This window comes from Anas platyrhynchos, chromosome 1 (assembly GCF_047663525.1).
Source record: "Anas platyrhynchos isolate ZD024472 breed Pekin duck chromosome 1, IASCAAS_PekinDuck_T2T, whole genome shotgun sequence".
In the NCBI taxonomy this organism is placed as follows: Eukaryota; Metazoa; Chordata; class Aves; order Anseriformes; family Anatidae; genus Anas; species Anas platyrhynchos.
In genome coordinates, this window is record NC_092587.1 from 166,773,567 (window position 1) to 166,794,811 (window position 21,245).

General features: G+C 35.1%; 1 protein-coding gene across 1 annotated transcript in view; it reads left to right on the forward strand.

Moving 5' to 3' along the window:
• The window catches only part of KLHL1 (kelch like family member 1), a 245,005-nt gene that overhangs the window by 140,594 nt on the left and 83,166 nt on the right, over positions 1-21,245 (forward strand). Inside the window, exon 5 of the mRNA XM_027472827.3 lies at positions 5,173-5,385. Within this exon, the coding sequence (XP_027328628.1) occupies positions 5,173-5,385 (213 nt within the window). The remainder of the gene's footprint in view (positions 1-5,172; positions 5,386-21,245) is intronic.

Below are 21,245 nucleotides of genomic sequence, written 5' to 3' on the forward strand. Positions count from 1 at the left end.
AAGGATTTCTCATTTTCATATTGAAAAGGTCACTGTATCAAAAGCAATCAAGCATAAAACTTCTTAAATAAAACCCCTTAATCCAAACCCAAAAGTACTGCTAAGCATTTTACTGCTACAGCAGCTCTGATGTTGTAACAGATTCTAACTAGCTCTCTCTGAACATGACATACTTTGATGGTCAAGGTGTGAAATTAATTCATTTTTTTTTAATATGTAGGAGAAATAATTTTCAGGTTCTTTCTTACAACTGCATACGTGCTGATTAGTGAATTCAATGACATAAACATCAATAAGAACTTACTTTTGCAAGATAATTTGATTCCATGTGAAATAATGATCATTACAAGTCTTGATTAAAAAAAAAATCAAATTCATTTGTGTTGATAACATTATTATAAGGATATAGGTAATAGAATTTATTTTTATTAAATTCTGTGTGGTAATAGTTAAATTTCGTTTGTTCATTTGTGTTCCTATGATGCATAATCTGTTAGACTCAAATACTCACATGCTTATTTATCTACCTTCAAATATAGATATATTTTGTTTATGTTATTTCACTCATATAATACTTTATGGTCATTTAATTCTAATCCTCTGTGCTGCTGTAAAGGTTTAAAAGTGAAACAGCTCTATTGTGGAAATGCTATAGCCCCACAGTAATGGTTATTTCATGCTCATTTTGAAAAAGTGGAAGGTCAACCATATGAGACACAGCTTTCTCTGTGACTTCAGAAATTCTCATACTTTCTACTGCTTTTCTAATTTAAAAGCAAAAATACAATACTTAATTAAAACATTATAATTCTTGCTTAAGGGAAAGGCTAAGTGAATGACCCATGCAGGAGAGGCAGTAGACACATGAGAAAAGACATGAAGACCAGATCTACAAAGTCCCTTAAGTTCCAGAGTCAAAAATTACAGGTTAAAAACTGTAAATCATACACCTGAAAAGTCATAAACCTCTGTCACATAACCCTGAACATGTTTAAATGTTGAGTACCTTTTCTTGAGTTAACGTTTCTGATCTTCCATGGACCTAAGCATTCCTAAAAGCACTTCACTACATGAGGACTGAGTAGGTCAATGACTATCTTGGACCTGGAGTATTAAAAAAGCTATTCCATCTATTCTGAAAATCTTAACCAGTAGATTGCAGACATCTGTTTTATCCTGCTCCCTGAAGTGCAAAAAATGAAGGCAAATTTTATTTTAAAAGAGAAGCAGATATTTTTTTTCTGTAATGAAAACTTATAATAAACTATTTCTGTTGTGATAAAACAGCAGCCCATTGAAATACACTTTGCTGCTCCAAATGAATCTCAGGAAATTAAAATGTGGTCTATCGGTGTTATAAATTCAATTGTCAATTTAGGAAATACTAAATACATGAAGGAGAGATCTCTGAAGATCAAGAAACTGGATTTTAGTGTTGTTTTATATATGTAAAACATATATGAATATAACATATAAATGTGTGTGTATGTATACATATACAAAGTAGTTACAGTTCTGTAAAGATTTAAAAAATATCTATTTCTACAATACTCAGATCTGACTCACAGGAAACTACTGTAAGTTCAAATGTTCAGAAGATTTGGGCTTACTAACTCATATGTTTTGTCTGGAAACTGCTGGATATTCCTTTCAGTTAATGGTAGGTCTGTACAGAGGCTAGAATAAGCTATCCTTAAGTATATATCTGACTGAAAACACAATTTAAAATGATAAAAAAATCAGTCATAATAATATTAAAATTATTATTATTAATTCAGAGCCACTGCTTTGAGTGTTCTTCAAAATTAAGTTCATAAAATGTATTCTACCATCATAATGCTTCTCAATAATGTTAGGTCTTTGAATTAATATGCTATTGCAAAGTTTGATACTGGTTCCTATTAACAAGTCAAGTTATATATTCTTCATAATGGGATTTAATGTCTGTTTAACCAACCTTAATTAAAATTTGGCTTATAAATCATTTTATTGAAAAGTGCAATGAAATTTTCTAAGTTTTATGACTTTTTAATTAAAATGAATTAAGCCAACTTTTAGTTAAACTGCCTGCAAACTATTTCCTTTACATTTCTAAGCTGTTTTACAGCATTCTAGACACACAATTTAAACATGCTTTATTAGAAGTCAATGGATTAAAACCTCAGTCCATAACAATATATTTTTAGCTACCTCTTAATATTTACTCAAGCAATTTAAAAATAACTGAGTCCTGCATTTGGGGCACAACAACCCCATGCAAGGCTACAGGATGGCTGGAAAGTTGCCTGGCAGAAAGGGACCTGGGGTTAACGGTCATTAGTCAGCTGAATATAAGCTGGCAGTGTGCTGAGGTGGTCAAGCAGGCCAACAGCATCCTGGCTCATATCTGAAATAGCATCGCCAGTGGGACTAGGGAAGTGAATGTTGTGGTGGTTTTACCGTGCTGGGCAGCTAAACCCCACAACCGCTCTCTCACTCCCCCTCCTTTAGATGAGGAGGGGAAGAAGTAAAGCAAAGAACAACTCACGGGTTGAGATAAGGATAATTTAATTAAAGGGAAATAATAATTAAATAAAGACTACCATGAACTAAACAATTTAACTAAGGGGAAATAAAAAGGGAAAAGGGAAAGGGAGGGGAAAAAAGGGAAAATAGAAAGAAGGGAGGAAAACAAACAAACAAAATAAATGAAGGCTATATGGAAGTGCAGAGGAAAGAAATTACTCTCTACTTCCCACAAATGAGCGATGATTGACCATGTCCTTGAAGCAAGGCCTCAACGCATGCAGCCGGTGTTCAAGAGGAAGACCAACGTCTTCTCAACGAGAGCCCACCCCTCCCCTCTTCTTCCTGTTTCCACCTTTTATTGCTGAGTGTGACGTCACATGGTATGGAATATCCCTTTGGTTGGTTTAGGCCAGCTGCCCTAGTGATGTTTCTCTCCTCACCTTTTGCCCACCCCCTAGGAGGGTTAGAGAAAGGCCTAATACTGTGCCACTGCTGCTCAGCAGTAGACACAACACTGGTGTGATAACACTGCTGTTCCAGCTATAAGTACAGAGTACGGCACTGTATGGGCTGCTGTCGGGAAAGTTAACATTCCAGCCAGACCCAGTACAAATGTCCATCTGTATTTCACAGAATCACAGAATTTCACAGAATTTCTAGGTTGGAAGAGATGTCAAGATCATCAAGTCCAACCTCTGATCTAACACTAACAAGTCCTCCACTAAACCATATCACTAAGTTCAACATCTAAACGTCTTTTAAAGATCTCCAGGGATGGTGACTCCACCACTTCCCTGGGTAGCCTGTTCCAATGTCTAACAACCCTTTTGGTAAAGAAGTTCTTCCTAACATCCAACCTAAAACTCCTAAAACTCCTAAATTTGTCTCTGGTGTGGCCACACCTCAAATACTGCGTTCAGTCTTCGGCCCCTCACTACAAGAAGGACATTGAGTTTGGTGGAGTGTGTTGAAAGAAGGGCAATGAAGCTACTGAAGGGTCTAGAGAACAAATCTGTAGAGGAGCTTCTGAGGGAACTGAGGTTGTTTATACTGGCAAAAGGAAGGCTCAGGAGGCCTTATTGATCTCCAGAAATACTTTAAAGGAGGCTATATTGGGATGGGGGTCATTCACTTCTCCTAAGCACCAATCAATAAGGCAGGCCTTAAGCTGCACCACGGGAGGTTTAGATTGTATTTTAGGAAATTTTCTCAATTTGAAGGGTTGCATAGCAATGGAATAGGCTGCCCAGGGAAATGGTTGAGTCACCATCCCTGAAAGTCTTTTAAAAATGTATACATGTACAGCTTAGTGACATAGTTTAATGGTTGTTTTGGCAGTGCTAGGTTAAAGGTTTGACTTGATGATCTTAGAGGTCTTTTCCAACCTAAATTATGATTCTGTGATTCTATGATCTTGTAGTATGTAATTATCAGTTATATGAAAATAACAGCACAGTTAAGAAAGATTATGAACATATATATATGTATATTTATATGTATATATATACATTTGATTACCTCCTGTGTTGGCATCCCTTTTTGTTTGTGTATATAAAAAAAAGCTGTACATTATTAAAAGTTTTACATGGAAGTGTTCACATTCATAATAATAAGCATCACTTTCAGCTTTACTTGATTTATTTTATTTGCGTGTATAAGTTTGCATGTAACTGCCTCACACAATTAAATGAATTTCAGTCTGTCATGATTTTGTTATAAATATGTCTTTATTATTTATCTACCTATTCATCTGTATCATCTATTCATCTATCTGCTAGCTTATACAAAAAAATAATAATACACAGATAGAGTTAAATAGATTCTTTTAAACAGTGATTCTTTTAAACAGTGACTTTCAAAATGTATGATGCTGGCGAATTAAAATCATGATTTACCTGTATTAAATGGGAATAAAAGGACAAAATGTGATTTACTAGGGTCAGAGTAAGATACCCCCCAGAACTACGTTTCTGTTGTGTCCTGTTATTGTAGGGTAGGTAGTTCAGACAGCACTTCACCTAGGATGCAGTCACCTAAATTAAGTACTTTTGTTTAGTTTAATATTTTTGTTATTCCTATATGTGTAATAAATTTCAGTACTGTGAGATTTTAAATGTTGTATACATTTTGTTTGTTAGCTGAACAGTAAAAATCTATTTAAGCAAATTCATGAAGTAATGCTAAATTCATGATCTTGATCTTTCTTGTAGCCTTATATTTCTAGACAACCATTATCTGGCTATTGATAATACAGCTGTATCTGACTGACAGGTTATTTGAGAAATGTATCAGGTAGTGAAAAATATGGGGAAATGCATGCATATGCATGTAAGGATTTAAAATACATTGACTGTGCTCAATTACAACTAAATTTATAAAAATTTTAAACAGCATGCAGCTCCGCACTAGCTGTTCTGGCTAACCAAATGCTGACATTTTTTAATTACAATATTACCATATTGCCTTCCTTTTGCTTTTGGAATACATTGATATATGAGTTACAAATATAGCTGTTTAACTACAATCATCTTTGTTTTTTTTCTTATAAGCTATAAGAAAGCTGGGTATGACAGATACTGACTAATCCGATGGATTTATTAGCTTTAACAACTGCTTTTACATTTTTCCAGTATTACTGAATCTGAAATACTTTCCTCTTCTCAGGAGAATATAATGGAAGTTATAAGAAATCAAGAATTTTTACTTCTACCAGCTGAAGAACTTCATAAACTTCTTGCTAGCGATGATGTGAATGTTCCTGATGAAGAGACCATTTTCCATGCCTTAATGATGTGGGTGAAGTATGATATGCAGAGGCGATGCAGTGACCTAAGTATGCTGCTTGCTTATGTAAGATTACCACTGCTTCCACCTCAGGTAATTTTGTTTTATTTTGTTTTATTTATACTATAATCACAGTTGTGAAAACTCTCACCAGTTTATAATCTGAAAATGCTGAACACTCTGGATGTTTAAGAGCAGTACTTTTCAGAATTAGACAAAAAGAATGGCAGCCCTTCATTCAGAGTAGCTTCAATAAATCTGAAGGTTAGGCAAACAAACACTGAATATATGCAGAGTTGTGAACTTGGAGAGGAGTAACCACTTGCATTATAACGTGCCAAAAAGATACGTAGAATGGTAATTTTTCAAAAACAAAACAAAAGCAAAACAAACAAAAAGACTAAAATAATTACAACAGCAGCAACAAAATGAAACAACTACAAAAACAATAACAACAAACAACAACTTGGGTTTATGACAGATTCCAGCTTGAATATGAACTCACTGTGCAAATGATGAAAACTTCATATTGGGCTACATCAGGAAAAACTTTTTCAGCAAGTTGCGTGAAGTTATTATTGCGATAGTACCTGGTGTTGGCAAGGCTGCACCTGGAATACCATTTCCAGTTGTGAACTCCACAGTTCAAGAGGTATAGACAGAAGCTGGAGAAGGTCCAGTGATGGGCTACCAAGATGGTATATGAGCTACGAGCCTGAGGGAACAAACTTCTTCTGTTTGGTGAAGAGGAGCCTAAGTGATGCCCTAGTAGCAACTTAAAACTTCTTTAAAGGTAGTTCAGATGCTGATGGAACCAAATTCTTCTTGGGGACACCGCAGAATTTAAGAAGAGATAAAGGCCTGCAAGTTGTAGTATGCAGTAAGTCGGTCAGTTTGGACAACTTGAAAGTTTTGAACAACTTCAGTTTGGACAACTGGTCACTAGTGGTGTCTCCCAGGGCTCAGTATTGGGACAGTTCTCTTCAATATCTTTATTAATGATCTGGATGAGGGGATCAGGTGCACCCTCAGTAATTTTGCAGATTTGGACACCAGTGCTTTAGGGTGGGAAGGCTCTGCAGAGGGATCTGGATAGGCTGAACCGATGTGCCGAGGTCAGCTGTAGGAGGTTCAATGAGGCTAAGTGCCAGGTCCTGCCCTTGAGGCACTACAACCCCATGCAATGCTACAGGATGGCTGGAAAGCTGACTGGTTGGAAAGCTGGCTGGTGAAACAGAGCTGGACATATTGGTCGATAGCTGGCTGAAAATGAGACGGCAGTGTGCTCAGGTGGCCATGGAGGCCAACAGCATCCTGGCTTGTATCTGAAACAGTATCGCCAGTGGGACCAGGGAAGTGATTGTCCATCTGTATTTGTCTCTAGTTAGGCCACACCTCAAATATTGCATTCATTCTTGTTCCCCTCACTACAAGGACATTGAGATCCGTGGAGTGTGTCGAAAGAAGAGCAATGAAGCTACTGAAGGGTCTAGAGAACAAATCTGTAGAGGAGCTTCTGTGGGAGCTGGGGTTGTTTAGACTTGCGATAAAAAGGCTCAGGAGACCTTATTGCTCTCTACAAATACCTCAAAGGAGGTGTTGTAGCAGGGTGGGGTTCAGTCTCTTCTCTGAGGCAACAATGACAGGACAAGAAGAAATGTCCTCAAATTGTTCCAGGGGAGGTTTAGGTTGGATATTAGAAAAAAAAAAAATCTTCTCTGAAAGGGTTGTGAAGAACTGGAACCAGCTGCCTAGGGAAGCAGTTGAGTCCCTGGAGGTATACAAAACAAGTGCAGATGTAGTGCTTAGGGGTATGGTTTAATGGTGGATTTGGGAGTGCTAGGTTAGGGGTTGGACTTGATGATCTTAGAGGACTTTTCTAACCTAATTGATTTTATGATTCTTAAATACTTTTTCTCAGAGGTGCCGCTATTTTCACTGCTAGGCTCAGCCATGCCCTGCTGGTGGGGCCTTTGCAGCCATCTGGAACTGGCTGTGTCTGACATGGGGAAGGCCCTGGCTCCTCCTCACAGTGTCGTTGTACAAGCCTGCCCGCTGCAAAAACCTCACCGCACACACCCAATACAGCTAGATAGGATTAAATGAGGTTAAATGACTGCTCGTAAGTGTTTCTGAGAAATGTCACAAAACAGATAATTAGCCAGCCATGAGTAAAGTTAGAAACAGCTGCCAGTTCAGTCTTATTTGTTAAAGGTGACATTTAGATTGTTCCATAATTGTACTAGCAATAATAGCAGATCATATCAATGTCTACAGAAGTTACTACTGCATAGGAAGCAAGAGACAATGTTCTTACTTGGCTAAATCTCTTCAGGTTCATTTGGGCATAGTTACTGTTCCTTGGAGATCAAATCCTGAGCTGAGGGTGTGATGAATGAATAAAGAATTCACTGATACAACAAAAAATATTGTTGAGCTTTTTCATCCTTGTCTATGAGTCTGCAAAATGTATTTCCTTCAGACCATGCAATAAAAATGACAAAAAGAATATGAGGCAAACATTTTTTGGTTGTGAATCTTTGTTGCTATTCTGAATACTAACCTCTCAAAGCCCCATCCAACTTGGCCTTGAACACTTCCAGGGATGGGGCGTCCACAGCATCTCTGGGCAACCTGTTCCATTGCCTCACCATCTTCTGAGCAAAGAATTTCCTCCTTATATCTAATCTAACTCTACCCTCTTTTAGTTCAAAGCCATTACCCCTTGTCTATGACTATACTCCCTGACAAAGAGTCCCTCCCCACCTCTAGGCCCCCTTTAGGTATTGGAAGGGTGCTATAAGATCTTCCCAGAGCTTTCTCCTCTCCAGGCTGAACAACCCCAACTCCCACAGCCTTAGTTGGTCATCCTCGTGGCCCTACTCTGGACTTGTTCTAATACTTCCATGTCCTTTTTGTGCTGGGGTCCCCAGAGCTAAACACAGTACACCAGGTACTTCCACTGCCTGTCATAGATATGCATCACAAATAAAAACATGTAGTAGTATCATACATCACTGATACACAACTATAAACTTCTAATACCGTTGTGTTAACCTCAAACTGAATTACATTCTGGATTTTTCAGGAAAAAAAAAATCCGATAAAACTTTTTTATTCAGATTCAATTCCAATTTTTTGAGATAGTGTTCCTTTTTGAACAGTCAGGAAGCAGGTGACCAGTCAACGGGATATATGCAAAAAAATAACAGTTTCAAAGCTGTTTAAGGAATTTCAAATTTCAAAAATAATTTTAGGTTGGTGTAGGTTGGTTTCTTTGTTTTTCTGTTTAATCTAAAAATTAACTTTTATGCATGACTATTGTATAAATATTTGCAGTAATGCTGAAAAAGTGTTAGTAATTATTTCCAGATTAAAGTTAAGATATAACAAAGTTTTAACAGAAAGTTATTGAGAACTGGAGGTGAAAATTTATTTTTTATTACCAAGAGGTGAAATTTTCCCTATTACGGTTTATACTTAAGTAAAAATCCAATAAAACATTCTGTCATTTTGATTCCACTGAAAATTAACTAAAAAGCTCTCTGAGAGAAGCAGGGTCAAAATTAAAATCTAATCACTAGACCTTGAGGAAACAGATTTGGGTTCCTTACTTTTAAATGCACTAAAAAAGATGAAGTCATAGAATGAAAAGATTATTAACAGATTGGAAAGATTGACTGAAAATGAAGGATTAAATTTATAGCCTGTGTTTTATGATGCCTCCTTTCACTCTCAAGGTTCTTTAATTACACCGGCAATGTGGTCAGACTTGAGCAATAGGATATCAAAATATATAATTCAGAATTCAGACAGCTCACCTCGTCTTTTTCTGACCTTTTCCCAAAATAGAATAGTTTCTTCTGTGCTTGTGTCTTCCGTTCCATGACTGAATCTGCATCTGGAAGTATCCTCTAGCAATTCAGCAGCATGTTTGAGCCTCTGCCTAGCCCTGTATGTTCCACTAGTGCTAGTGTAACCCCATTTACTGAGGTAAAAAATATAAATTGTTTTTGCTGAATGTCTGAATACAGTGTAATATAGCTGTTAGTGTCAAGAGTACAGCATGAGCCAAGAGTGTGTGCAGCTTCTTTTGGGTAAAACATTCTTTTTACTACATTTCTTAAGAGCATGAGGAATTGCTGATGATTGATGGATTGCTGAAGAAATTTACAAGCAAGAGTTCAGAGTTAACACATGATAGTAGGTGCCTAGAATAGCATGACTAGTAAGAATGAGGACGTTAAGCATATGTTTTAATGGATCTCAGCAGAGGCATGCATGATAAAGGGTACAAATATTTACTTGCAGAAATGGCTAAGTTAAAGATAACTTGTACTCCACCAGCATATTGTGTTTATAATGGATGTTTTTGCAATGGCTTGTAATAGTAGATCATCAATTAACAATAAATGCTAAAAAGCAGCATAGGATAAAACATAAATATTATTGCCTTTATGCCTGCAACACTGCTAATAATACCCCTTTTACAGGCTTGCTAGTCACATCAGTAGGATAATGTATAATCTTTGAGTATTAAATACACTGTGGCTCAGATCCAGTGAAACTAATACAGGCATCTAAATTAGATTTCTTGCCCAGGGACAGAAACAATCCTGTCTTAAGGTGAAATATTTAAACATCCTATTAAATCACTATGGAGAAAGTGAACTTCTGTGGATCTGTGGTTCTGTCCTTATTTCTACAGAGATGCTGTAGATAAACCTGTAGAAAATGCTGCACCACTAAATCCTCTCAGAATACACACATTACAACCAATCGTATGATTTTAAAAGTGTGTGCTAATTTCCATATTACACTCCAGTAAATCCTAGGTTGGCTAATTGACGTTGTGAGACAAACTTGCAAGTTCCTTGCACAGGAAGGAATTTGTCAAAGAGGTATTTTTGTCTCCAACTAAAAAACAGTTAACCAGACAGTCATCAGTATGTTGAGATTCATCTGGTTCTAAAGTTTTCAGCCCTTTGGGGCTAAATGAAGAAATTCCTGAAGCCTTTGCAGGGGGACAGCTTGCTCCATCAGGGGCCTCTCCACAGGCCACACGGGAACTTCTTATCTGGCACCTGGAGCACCTCCTGCCTTCTTTCTGCACTGACCTTGGGGTTTGCAGGGCTGGTTGTCACTTGTATCTCCCAGCTTCTGTTGTGCTGCAGGTTTTCCCCCTTTCTTAAATCTGCTCTCACAAAGGTAACAACATCACTTTGGCTTGGCTCTGTCCAGCGGCGGGTCCCTTTGGAGCCAGCTTCAGCTGGCCCTTATCTGACATGCAGCAGCTTCTGGATTCTTCTCACAGAAGCCATCCCTGCAGACCCCTGCTACCTAAGCTTTACCACATAAGCATTACCCAATACAAGGTACTAATTGAATTATTCATTTGGGGCATTTGTGACGTTTATCCTTGAAATATACTATATGGAAAAGGTATTTAAGTTATAGACAGTGCCATTTTTATGAAGTTTTCTTGTCTTTTTTTTTTTTTTTTTTTTTTTTTTTCCTATTTTTAAGGCCTACAAATCATATTTGAAACAGAAAAAGATTATTTAGGGAAAAAGTGATTCTTTTGTATGCCATTTCTTTGTACTTTACTCTTTTCTAGGAGATATATCAAAATGACACCAATTTTGGTGTACTACAGTTAACTTTAGTAAATATGTAACTACAATTAAAAACAAACAAACAAGTATTTTGCAAATGTAGGCTATTAGCTGTTACTGACCAAATAACATTTGCATTCTACTTCTTGGTATCTGTCATGCTTTTATCAAATCTTTTACTTCATTTATCGCTTCGAGAAAAGAAAAAAATATTTTGATTCAGAAGAGCTTGAACTGAAAATAACTACTTGTGAACTAAAGGAGACATAGAATAAGAATAATTTACCACAGTCCAACCTTTTTGCTGCAGCTAGTTTCCTTATGTTTTTCCTCTTTTTTATGTGATTTGTTTGGTTGTTTGCTTTCCTTAGGAACACAGTGTGCCCTCTATAACTTTTCTTATTTGTTATGGAGCACTTCAACAGAATTACAAAATATGCAGGAATACCAAAATTATGATAGTACATTTTTATTTTTTTCCTCAAAGATTAGAGAGGAAAAAACATAACATACTCTAGGACAGATTCATTTTCCCTAACTGTAGGCATCTGGAAATTAAATATCTTACAAATGAGATTTTATTTACTTTATTTAGTTAGTTTAAGAATAGATTTATCTTGAGATAAACATTTTTTCTTCTTTCCATGTATTATGGAGAAAGCCTAGCATGATGAAATCAAATGTCGATTCTGCCATCTATATAATTAAGTATAGATAAATCTTTCATCTTAGATTTTGTGCTCCATATTTTAATGGTCAAAAGACATTATCAGAGACAGAAATATAATCATTTATAGTAAATGAATAAATAGATAGATAGATAGATAGATAGATAGATAGATAGATAGATAGATAGTGTTACAGTTTTCCTAAAATGAATAGCATTTGATTCACCAGCACATCAGTGTGATAAATAAATTGTTCAAATTGGTGCCAGTTTCACCTAGTTGCGCTATTTAGTCTGACACAAGTCAGCATATGTGCCAAAAAGTGTAGGCATATTTAGGAATTAAGTTAAAAGTAAGGTTTGAACAGTGTGGTAAAAGATAACAAGGGACCACTTATACAAATTATGTGAAGATTTCAATAAATGGGCTCATTAAATCATAAGCTTTGGGGAAGTGTTAGTGCTGTGAAAATAGTTTCAACACCACATTTTAATTACTTATCACAGATGCTACCAATGAATATTCCAATCCCATTACTCATTCAGTTCATTCAAGAGAGTGGGAGAAAATAATCAGTTTCTTCACTTTTATATCATATGCAAAGCCTCAGAGAATGTGTGTGTGATTGTTTGTTTATCTAATATATTCATTTTTGTAACCTAATGATAGTTTAAGGAAAACAAACTTCAGTTATTCTTCTTGGGTGTTGTACCCTGATGAGGGTAGGGGAGAGGGATGCAGGATTACAATTAAAGGGTAGAACGTCCCAGAAGATTTCTTCTGAATAAGATGATTTATTTTATTTTTTAATGTGTGGGTAAGAGGTTGAAACCATAAGTGAATTAAACACTGAACACATTTACAGTGAGTTGGTCACCAAATATACCAGTTTAGTAGATGTCAGAGTTCAGTTGTTAGACATAAAACAGAGATTTCCCTCCAGAATTCCAGTCCAAGACCATTCATTATTATTGTTATGTGACTAATCTCTTTACAATGTATTATCATAGCTTAGTTAGATCACAGACTTACAGACAAACTAGTGAAAGTGTGTTGTGTCTAAGTGATAAATCTTAATCATAGAATCATAGAATCATAGAACAGCTTGGGTTGCAAGGGACATTAAAGATCATCTAGTTATAGAATGGTTAGTCTCATTCTATATGGTTAGTTATAGAATGGTTAGTTTCAAGAGTGAGTTGGTCTAGACTTTCTTAAAGATCCTCAAGTCTGTGACACCACTGAGGAGGAAAATTTCCCTTCTTTGAAAACACAGAAATCTGAGGGATTAATTATGTAATTAATGTAGTGTCTATAAAGATAAAAATTGTGTATTTTTCCAAAAAAATGTTACTTATTCTCTCTTGCTGAAAACTGTTCTTTTCTATAGGTGTCAAACAGGAAATTCAGTTACTGTTATAAGAGCAAAAATTAAAGTGAAATTGAGAGACAAGCTGTATTTTAATTCCATTCTAATGGATCTATTAAGGATACTTAATTCCACAGTATCCTTATGCTATTCATTTAATGATTCTGTTTCATTTTTACCTTGGACAAAGGAAGAAAAATTTTTTTCAAACTACCCCATAGTAATGGAGAATTCTTGGTTCTGAGATGCATTCTTTTATTTTTTTCTTAAGCATATAAGCACTATCATAAAAAAGCAAACAAACAAGCAAACAAAAAGCTACACAGTAAGGACATTTAGGATCAGCAGAGATGATCAGAAAATGTAGATTTTCAATTGAATTAGAAGAAGTAAGAAAACTAGGCTATATTTTCTGTAGGAAAACAGACAAAACCAAGTCAACATAAACAAAAGACAAAGGAAAAACAAACAAAAAACACACTTAGAGATTCTTTAATTCTGATGATTTCAATGTGAAAGCCAAATTATTTTGAAAGTTGTTTTTTTTTTCATGGATTTTCTTTCAGTCTTGGATAAGTAACATTTTTATTATTATTTTTTTTGTAACATATAGGGTTATAAGCAGTATTTTCATGGTTGTGTGACCTGTGAAAGTGATGGTAAAAAAACAAATTTAAAAAATCTGTCACTGAAATCTGTCACTCGTATCTTTTTGAGCGCCAAAAAGGGTGTTTGAATTTACACTTTTGTTTTTGGGTAAATGTTAAATAATTAAATTTAATTTCATTATAATGCCTAAGCACTAATGCCTAGTGCTAGTGTTGAGTTTTTTCTCTGTTCATATATTAATTTTTGGAATTTTCAGTACGATTTTCCTACTATACTTTATGACAGTAAATAGCTAAAGTGATTTAGGATAAAACAATATAATGAGATTTGGAAAACATCTGGAATGTGTTAATCTAAATTAAATGTTTTTGCACCAGAAAAACAACTTAATTTGAATAATACAAGAAAGAAAAAAGCAAAATCTTTCGTTAAGCTGTTTCATCTCCCAACCTTAGTGGACTTTTTACTAAAAAATAAAATCAAGCTTCTGTCTCTTCTAAAGCAGAAAATGAGTCTACATGTATATGGTTTGTAATAATAAAAAGTCACACATTATCTGAAACCTTGACTATTTTTACTGATTTGAACCTTCTTACTTAGATTAACATTTAAATTATCTACCATCAATTTTATTTAAGTTTTTAACAATGGCTAATGGCTATTCAATAACTGTAGACTAAACCAAAGATCTTGTTCATATCATCCATCACTTTAATCCCAAGGAAGACATAGATGTATCCATTAAGGTAGAATCCTGAATTAATTGAAGCATGACCAAATGCATTCACAGAGAGATAGATCCATTCAGTATGCTGTTATTATTCATTCAGTATAATTTTGTTTCTATCTATAAGCTCAAATTTAGCTGCAAATAATTACATTTGACATCAGGCTGTTCTTGGAAAAAGAAAGCAAAACTACAATCATTGCAGATTTGTCCTGAAAAACATGTTATCTCCAAAATCAAAAATGTAAATAAAAACTGCTGATCAGTTGCCAGTTGCAGAACTAGTGTTCAAATCAGTCAAGGAAGTGTGCATAAATTTTAGGGAAATGGAGCATTTCATCAAACTCTTTAAGATGAAACTAACAAATGAAAGTAATTAATTCACTGCTTTGTTTACCTAATAGGTTCAGAAGTTTCTAAAGAAGAATAAGGAGCTTAAAAATTATTAAACAATTAGTCTTTATAACAAGGGGTTTTGTATCCAACAGAGGCAGCTAAGAGATGTTTCATTTTGTAAAAAAGATAGTAACACTTTATGTGGGAGTTGTTGCTTTTTTTTCATGTTTTCAGTGTAGCATGAATAGTCTAAGTAATATTTCTTAAAATAGTTATATACATTTTTAATCAGGATTTTAATTATGATGATTTTAAATTTAATTAATTTTTATTAAGTTGAAATCCACAGTTACGATGGAATTTGCAGGCATTTCTATCAGTTGCCGAAAAAATACAGCATAAAACAGTTTATTCCTTTCACCACATTAGGGAACTAAACTAATTCCATCCATATACTAGTACAGTGACATAAGAATAATGACTTTTTTTTCTACCAGGTTTAGACAGATAAAAAAGTTTCTATTAGGGGTATTGTCCAAAGATGCATGTTTCCTATCAGCTAGAGCAGGATATATGTGGTAAGATTTTGAAGATGGACTAACAGGTTTTTTAAGGAAAGTTTTAAAATATTTGTTTATATTGTCCAGGAATTGATACAAACCATTTGTTTGTTCTTAATCTGTACAAAGAAAAATAGTGACCTTACCCTTCAGCAGCCTGTTCTTTCCTGGTATCTGCATTACGATGATTACTGCAATAACCGGCTATAACAAATCTGTACATGGAAGAAAACACATAAAAGGATGATGGTGGCTAATCAAATCCCTCTCTAGAAGACCATTCAATATGCACACTCTGTGTCATTCTTGCTTCAGATTTTTGTTTCATATGGTAATGTGTTTCTCTGATTCAAGGTTGTCAAGTGACTTCAGATACATTTTGGATCAAGAAAAAGACTCAGGGGCTTTGTTAAACAAAAATCTGCATTTCATTTACTCACGGTTCATTTAAAGGATTTTAAGCTTTTTGTTCTTCTATTATGATTATTAATACTATTAGGATAAGGCAAATCCTGTGTTCTGCATGACATTGGCTTATAGATTTCTGAGGGCACAGGACTCTATGTGTTTTACAGGGAAAATGAATTTAGATGCTGGGAGAATTTTTAAAGAATAGGAAATTGCTTTCTACCTACTGTAAAATTTGGGTATTGAATTTAATTCTGTTCAGGGCATAGTATGATATGTCATTAAGGACTATTCAAGGCACTAAATCAGAATAAATATGCAAAGAAAACATAAAACATTTTGAATAATTCTGTTCCCTTTTGACAGCAACTATTACTTGAAATTAGAAGACAAAATCTTTTCAAGTGGTAAAAGAGTTTGTTAGGATACAATCTGATTTGAGCGAGTGAGACAGAGAGAAGGAAACTCCAAATGGAGATAAGTACTTTGCTTTGGCCAGATTTTGAAATAAGTTATCAAAGCAAAATGATCCATTCAGACCTACTGGAACTAATGGACAATGGATAGTGTAATATTCAGATACTTTTATATTGTTCATACTCATTACCTGAAGAAAAGAATTTAAAAACAAGAAAATTTAATGAAGATCCAAGTATTATCCCCATAATTAGTCAATGGCCTGTTAAGTCATCTCACATAAGAATGGTTGAACGGTGTTGTCTTTATTTTAAGATTATCTTCTAATGATTGGTGCTACCCGGGCTCCATCTCAATTTTTAAGAAGTAAGTTGAAAAACTTTCTTTGTGTCAGTCCTGATTCTTTGTGGCTTCCAGTTTCCTACAGAAATCTCCTTTTCATTGAGGAACAAAATCCTTAGAAATCTAGTCCAGAATAATTCTTTGGAAAGCCAAAAACAATTGTTTTTACAGCACTGTGGTTACTTCATAGTTCTGTGTTTGCATCTCTTAATAAAAAGCTTCTGTCATTACCATTTACATAAATATGGGTTCCTCTAAAGTTTAGTTTTATAATATCAAAATTTACAGTAATATACATAAAATTCAAAGGAAGAAATCAAATCAGTAATACTCTCAAGTGGATCATACTTTTTACTCAGCTGGGCAGTTGAGCTCCACCACAACCACTCTCTAACTCCCCCACCCCAAAGGAAAAGGGGGAGAAAATACAATGGAAAAGGCTCAGGGGTTGAGATAAGGTCAATTAAATCACTCAACAATTATCATCATGAGCAAAACAGATTCACTGCAGGGAGATGAATAAAATTTATTACCTATTAATAACAAGTGAGAGAAGTGAGAAACTAAAGGGAAATTAAAAACACCTTCCCCCAGTCTGCCCTCTTCTAAATACTCCCCCCAAGTGGTGCAGGGGAATGGGGACTGCGGTCAGTTCCTAACGCTTTGTCTCTGCTGCTCCTTCATGGCCATGGGATGCCATCCTTCCTGAACTGATCCTGCAGGGGCTGCCCACAGGCACTTCAAGAACTGCTCCAATATGGGTCTGTACCATAGGGTCCATCTGTCAGGAATAGAGTGCACCTGCGGGGGCTCTCCATCGGCTGCAGCCTCCTCCAGGCCACATCCACCTGCTCCACCAGGGGCTCCTCTGCAGGCTGCAGCATGGAGATCTGCTCCAGGTGGGACCCATGGGCTGCAGGGGGACAGCCTGCTTCACCAGGGGCCTCTCCACAGGCCGCAGGGAAACTGCTTCTGTGGGCCTGGAGCACCTCCTGCCCTCCTTCTGCACTGACCTTGGTGTCTGCAGGGCTGGTTCTCATTCTCAGTATTTCAGCTGCTGTTGTCCAGCATTTTTTCCCCCTTTCTTAAATCTGCTCTCAGAGGCACAAACAACGTCATTTATTGGCTCAGCTCTGGGCTGCGGCAGGTCCCTTTGGAGCCAGCTGAAATTGACCCTTATCTAACATGGGGCAGTTTCTGTACTCTTCTCACAGCCCCTGCATCTCCCACTACCAAAATGTTGCCATGTAAACCCAATGCTAGGGGAGTTCTCTCAGGGTACTGCAAAAGTAAAGCTGCTCCCAAGTTGTGAAAGGTGAATACCTCAGTAGTAAGGGTGCAGTCCCACAGTGTGCCTGCTGTCAGTCCCACTATCAGTCACTGTACCAGTACCAACCTCCTGCTTCTGTGCTTGTTAGATTTGACTTTCCTTTCGGCAGTACTTGACTACTTTTCACTCCAGATCTCAAATTGAATTTGCTTCCCTGAGATGAAGCATGCCAACTCTCTGCAGCATTGTGTTGAAGGTAATTTACAAGTACAACTGAGAAAGGATTTATTTTTTTTTTATCTGTGTTTTTTAAAATGGTAAAAATGAGAAACACAGTGACACAAAGTTACTAAAAATTCTCAGAATATTGGTAGTCCGAGAAATTCAAGCAGCTCCAAAACCAGTATAGTAGTTTAACTCTGCTGAAGTAGCACCAACATGGTTCAGCAACTGCTCTGTGAAATTCTGTGTTACTAAATCCAGAAATCTTCATCTGATGTTAGATGCAATTCTCTTTTAATTAAGAATGTCATAGCTATGAAATAGTAAGCTGAACATAATTGGGTTTCCAGGGAAACATCCTTTTTAATTGAATTTCCTGGTCACATGTATCCTGATTAAATGTATTAAATGTATTGAATATTTTGATGCAATAAGGAAAGATAACTATGGACTAGAAAAATATTTAAACAGAATATTGAAACAGACAAGATAAAAGAGTTGGGTTTATGTTCCATTTGTTTTTTCTAAACACTAGCTGTAATTTCAACTTTTTTGTGTGTGTGTGTGTGTAAACTCACAGAGTTTAGCCCTTAGATTACTCAGAAATCCAGTGTTTATCACAAATTAGCCAATATGATAGAATAAGTACACAGGAGGGGAGGAATTAATATTTTTCACAAAATTATTTTTCTCATACCTGCACTGTTGGGACAAGTGCATGAGATAACACGTTTTACCCCATCATAACATAACAAGGAGATCTTTATTATTTATTTCTTATGAACAAAAAATATTTTTATGGTTTGGCCATTGAATAAAAAATTATTTATTTATTTATGAGGGAAAAAATGCAGGTTTCTGTCTGCTTTTTGATGTTTTCAATAGAAATGGTTTCTCCTTTCCAAGATGTATTTCTAATCACAAAGAAAGAGATTCAGTCTTTATTTGTTGCTGGTGCATGAAATCTCCAAATTTTGGGACAGGACAGTTCATTGATTATCACTCCTGTATTTTAAATATGGCAATTCATTTGCAAGATCTTATAAATACTTGTTTTAAGATTCTAAGCACAGATTTTAACACCAGCATATAGAAACAGCTGTGTGACAGGAAGTCATCAAATGATTGTTAGACTTTCATCCTTGCTAATAAAATAAGCTTGTCATAAAAAAACTTGTCAATTGCATTAGTTCCATTAAGCATTAGAAAGTATAGGCTACTATACATTATCTCAAATTTATGCAGAGGAAACTGATAATTTGATTTCTCACCTTTGTTGTGCCTGTATGATGATAAATTAATTGTTGACAGAGTACACTGTTTGGTTCAGTAGCCCTAAATGATAAAGCATTTTGCAAGAGAAAGCTTCATCCTGTTCAAAACTCTGAACATTATTTGTCTTCAGATCTTTGATTTTTCGTCTACTGAGTAGTGTGCTGAGGACTTCAAAGGTGAAAGAATCACAAAAAATGATATATCAAGAATCTTAATATTATGAAATGTAAATTAATGTTATGAAATACAGCTACCAGTGTTTATTAGCACACTTTAATATTCTTAGTAATGTGAACTGCATTTGATTTCTCACCTTGATTTAGTGTATGCAACAACTAAAACATTGATGTGTTATCAACATTATTTTCATCCTAAATCCAAAATACAGCACCATACTAGCTATTATGAAGAAAATTAAAATAATAGAAGTATATATATATTACATATATATTACATATATTACATATAATTATTATATTATATATTCTGGTACTATTCTGGTACTGACTGTAGCTCAAAAATATCAAATGTAAAAACATATAGCAAAACAGTATTTTATGTAGTTCTATTACTGTCAATATGAAAATACCAACTCTGAGGGAAGAGAATAAAATGTTGATATTTAAATTCGTGAGGTTAGGTGTGAAGGTAGTATATATTGGACTATATGTTTAAGAAATATATCGGACATATAGAAATATATCAGAAATATATCAGAAATATATCCATTTAAATGCACTTTGTGAAAAAAATTTAAAGGAAGCCATTTTGACTGAAAATAGCAGACTTTAGGAGTTGGCCATTCATTAAAGATAATAAAGTTTAAGAATGTTTTCAAGTGTAATTTGTTTCATGTGCAAACAAATTTGCAAACATTTGCAAATATTTGCAAACATTTATATCAAGCTCTTAACCTCAGCCATGTACAGTTACACCTTTTAAAAATACTACCATCAAGGAACACAATAGTCTGCTGTTTTTTTGCATGTATCTATTTCTCTTCTGCCTGAGTTTCATATTATTTTAATAAGAAACTTGACAACCGAGCACCTCTAGCCACTTGTATTATAGATGTAAGTATACGTTGTTTTAAGCTGACTGTAGTATTAGTGTCTTATTTAGTGAACTGATTCCCCCCCCCCAAAAAAAAAAAAAAAAAAAAGATGCTTTTTCTTGTTAGTTATCTGAAATCTAGACACAGATAAGTGGTTCTGAGGAGTAAACCTTCAAAATGTATGACTTGATAACTTCTGTATGTGATATTGGCTGCCACATACTGAATTTCTGTGGTCATACGAATATGGTCTTGGAGTACATAGATCAGTAGAAACTAATTGGTTTGAAAGATATGTATATTTTAGGGAGATACCAGAATGGGAGCTTATGACAAATTTAAAGGAGGTTTAATTTCAAATCTATACAGTAACATTTCTTTAAGACAGTATTCATATTAGCCAATTTTTATTTTTTTTTTACAGTTGGTTGTTTACAGTTCTACTGCTTCTGCTTCAAAGATGTTTTAGTATTGTTTTAGTATTTTCTCAATACAAGAATCATACACATTTATAAAAATGAATATGATAGATACTGTTGTTTTATTTGCAAATGCTAGCAAATACAATTTATATATTTATATAAAAGTAAATGTATGTCTTCTATGCCTCATTCTCTATTTAAGATGAGAAAAGTGTTTGTTCCACCAGACAAAGAAGGTTGATATGACAATTTAAAACATAAAAATAAAAAATCTGCCAAACTGAGAGAAAGCATATAAGCCCTTTATTATTCCTTGGGAGGTGAAATTAAAGGCCTCATCCTTTCATTTTCTGTTACGTGAAGCCAGATTTGGAACACTGGCAGAAATTTATTCAGAGATCATTAAAGATACTTGACATCCCCAAATATATATTAATAGATACATTTTCAGCATTTTCAGTCCCTTTGTCTTACCTGTCTTCTCTTAGGATGATCAGAGGGCTGGAACATTTCTCTTATGATGAAAGACTGAGAGAACTGTACCTGTTTAGCATGGAGAAGAGAAGACTGAGAGGATCTATTCAACATATACAAATATCTTAAGGGATGGTGTGAAGAAGGAGCCAGACTCTTTTCAGTGGTGGCTAGTGAAAGGCTAA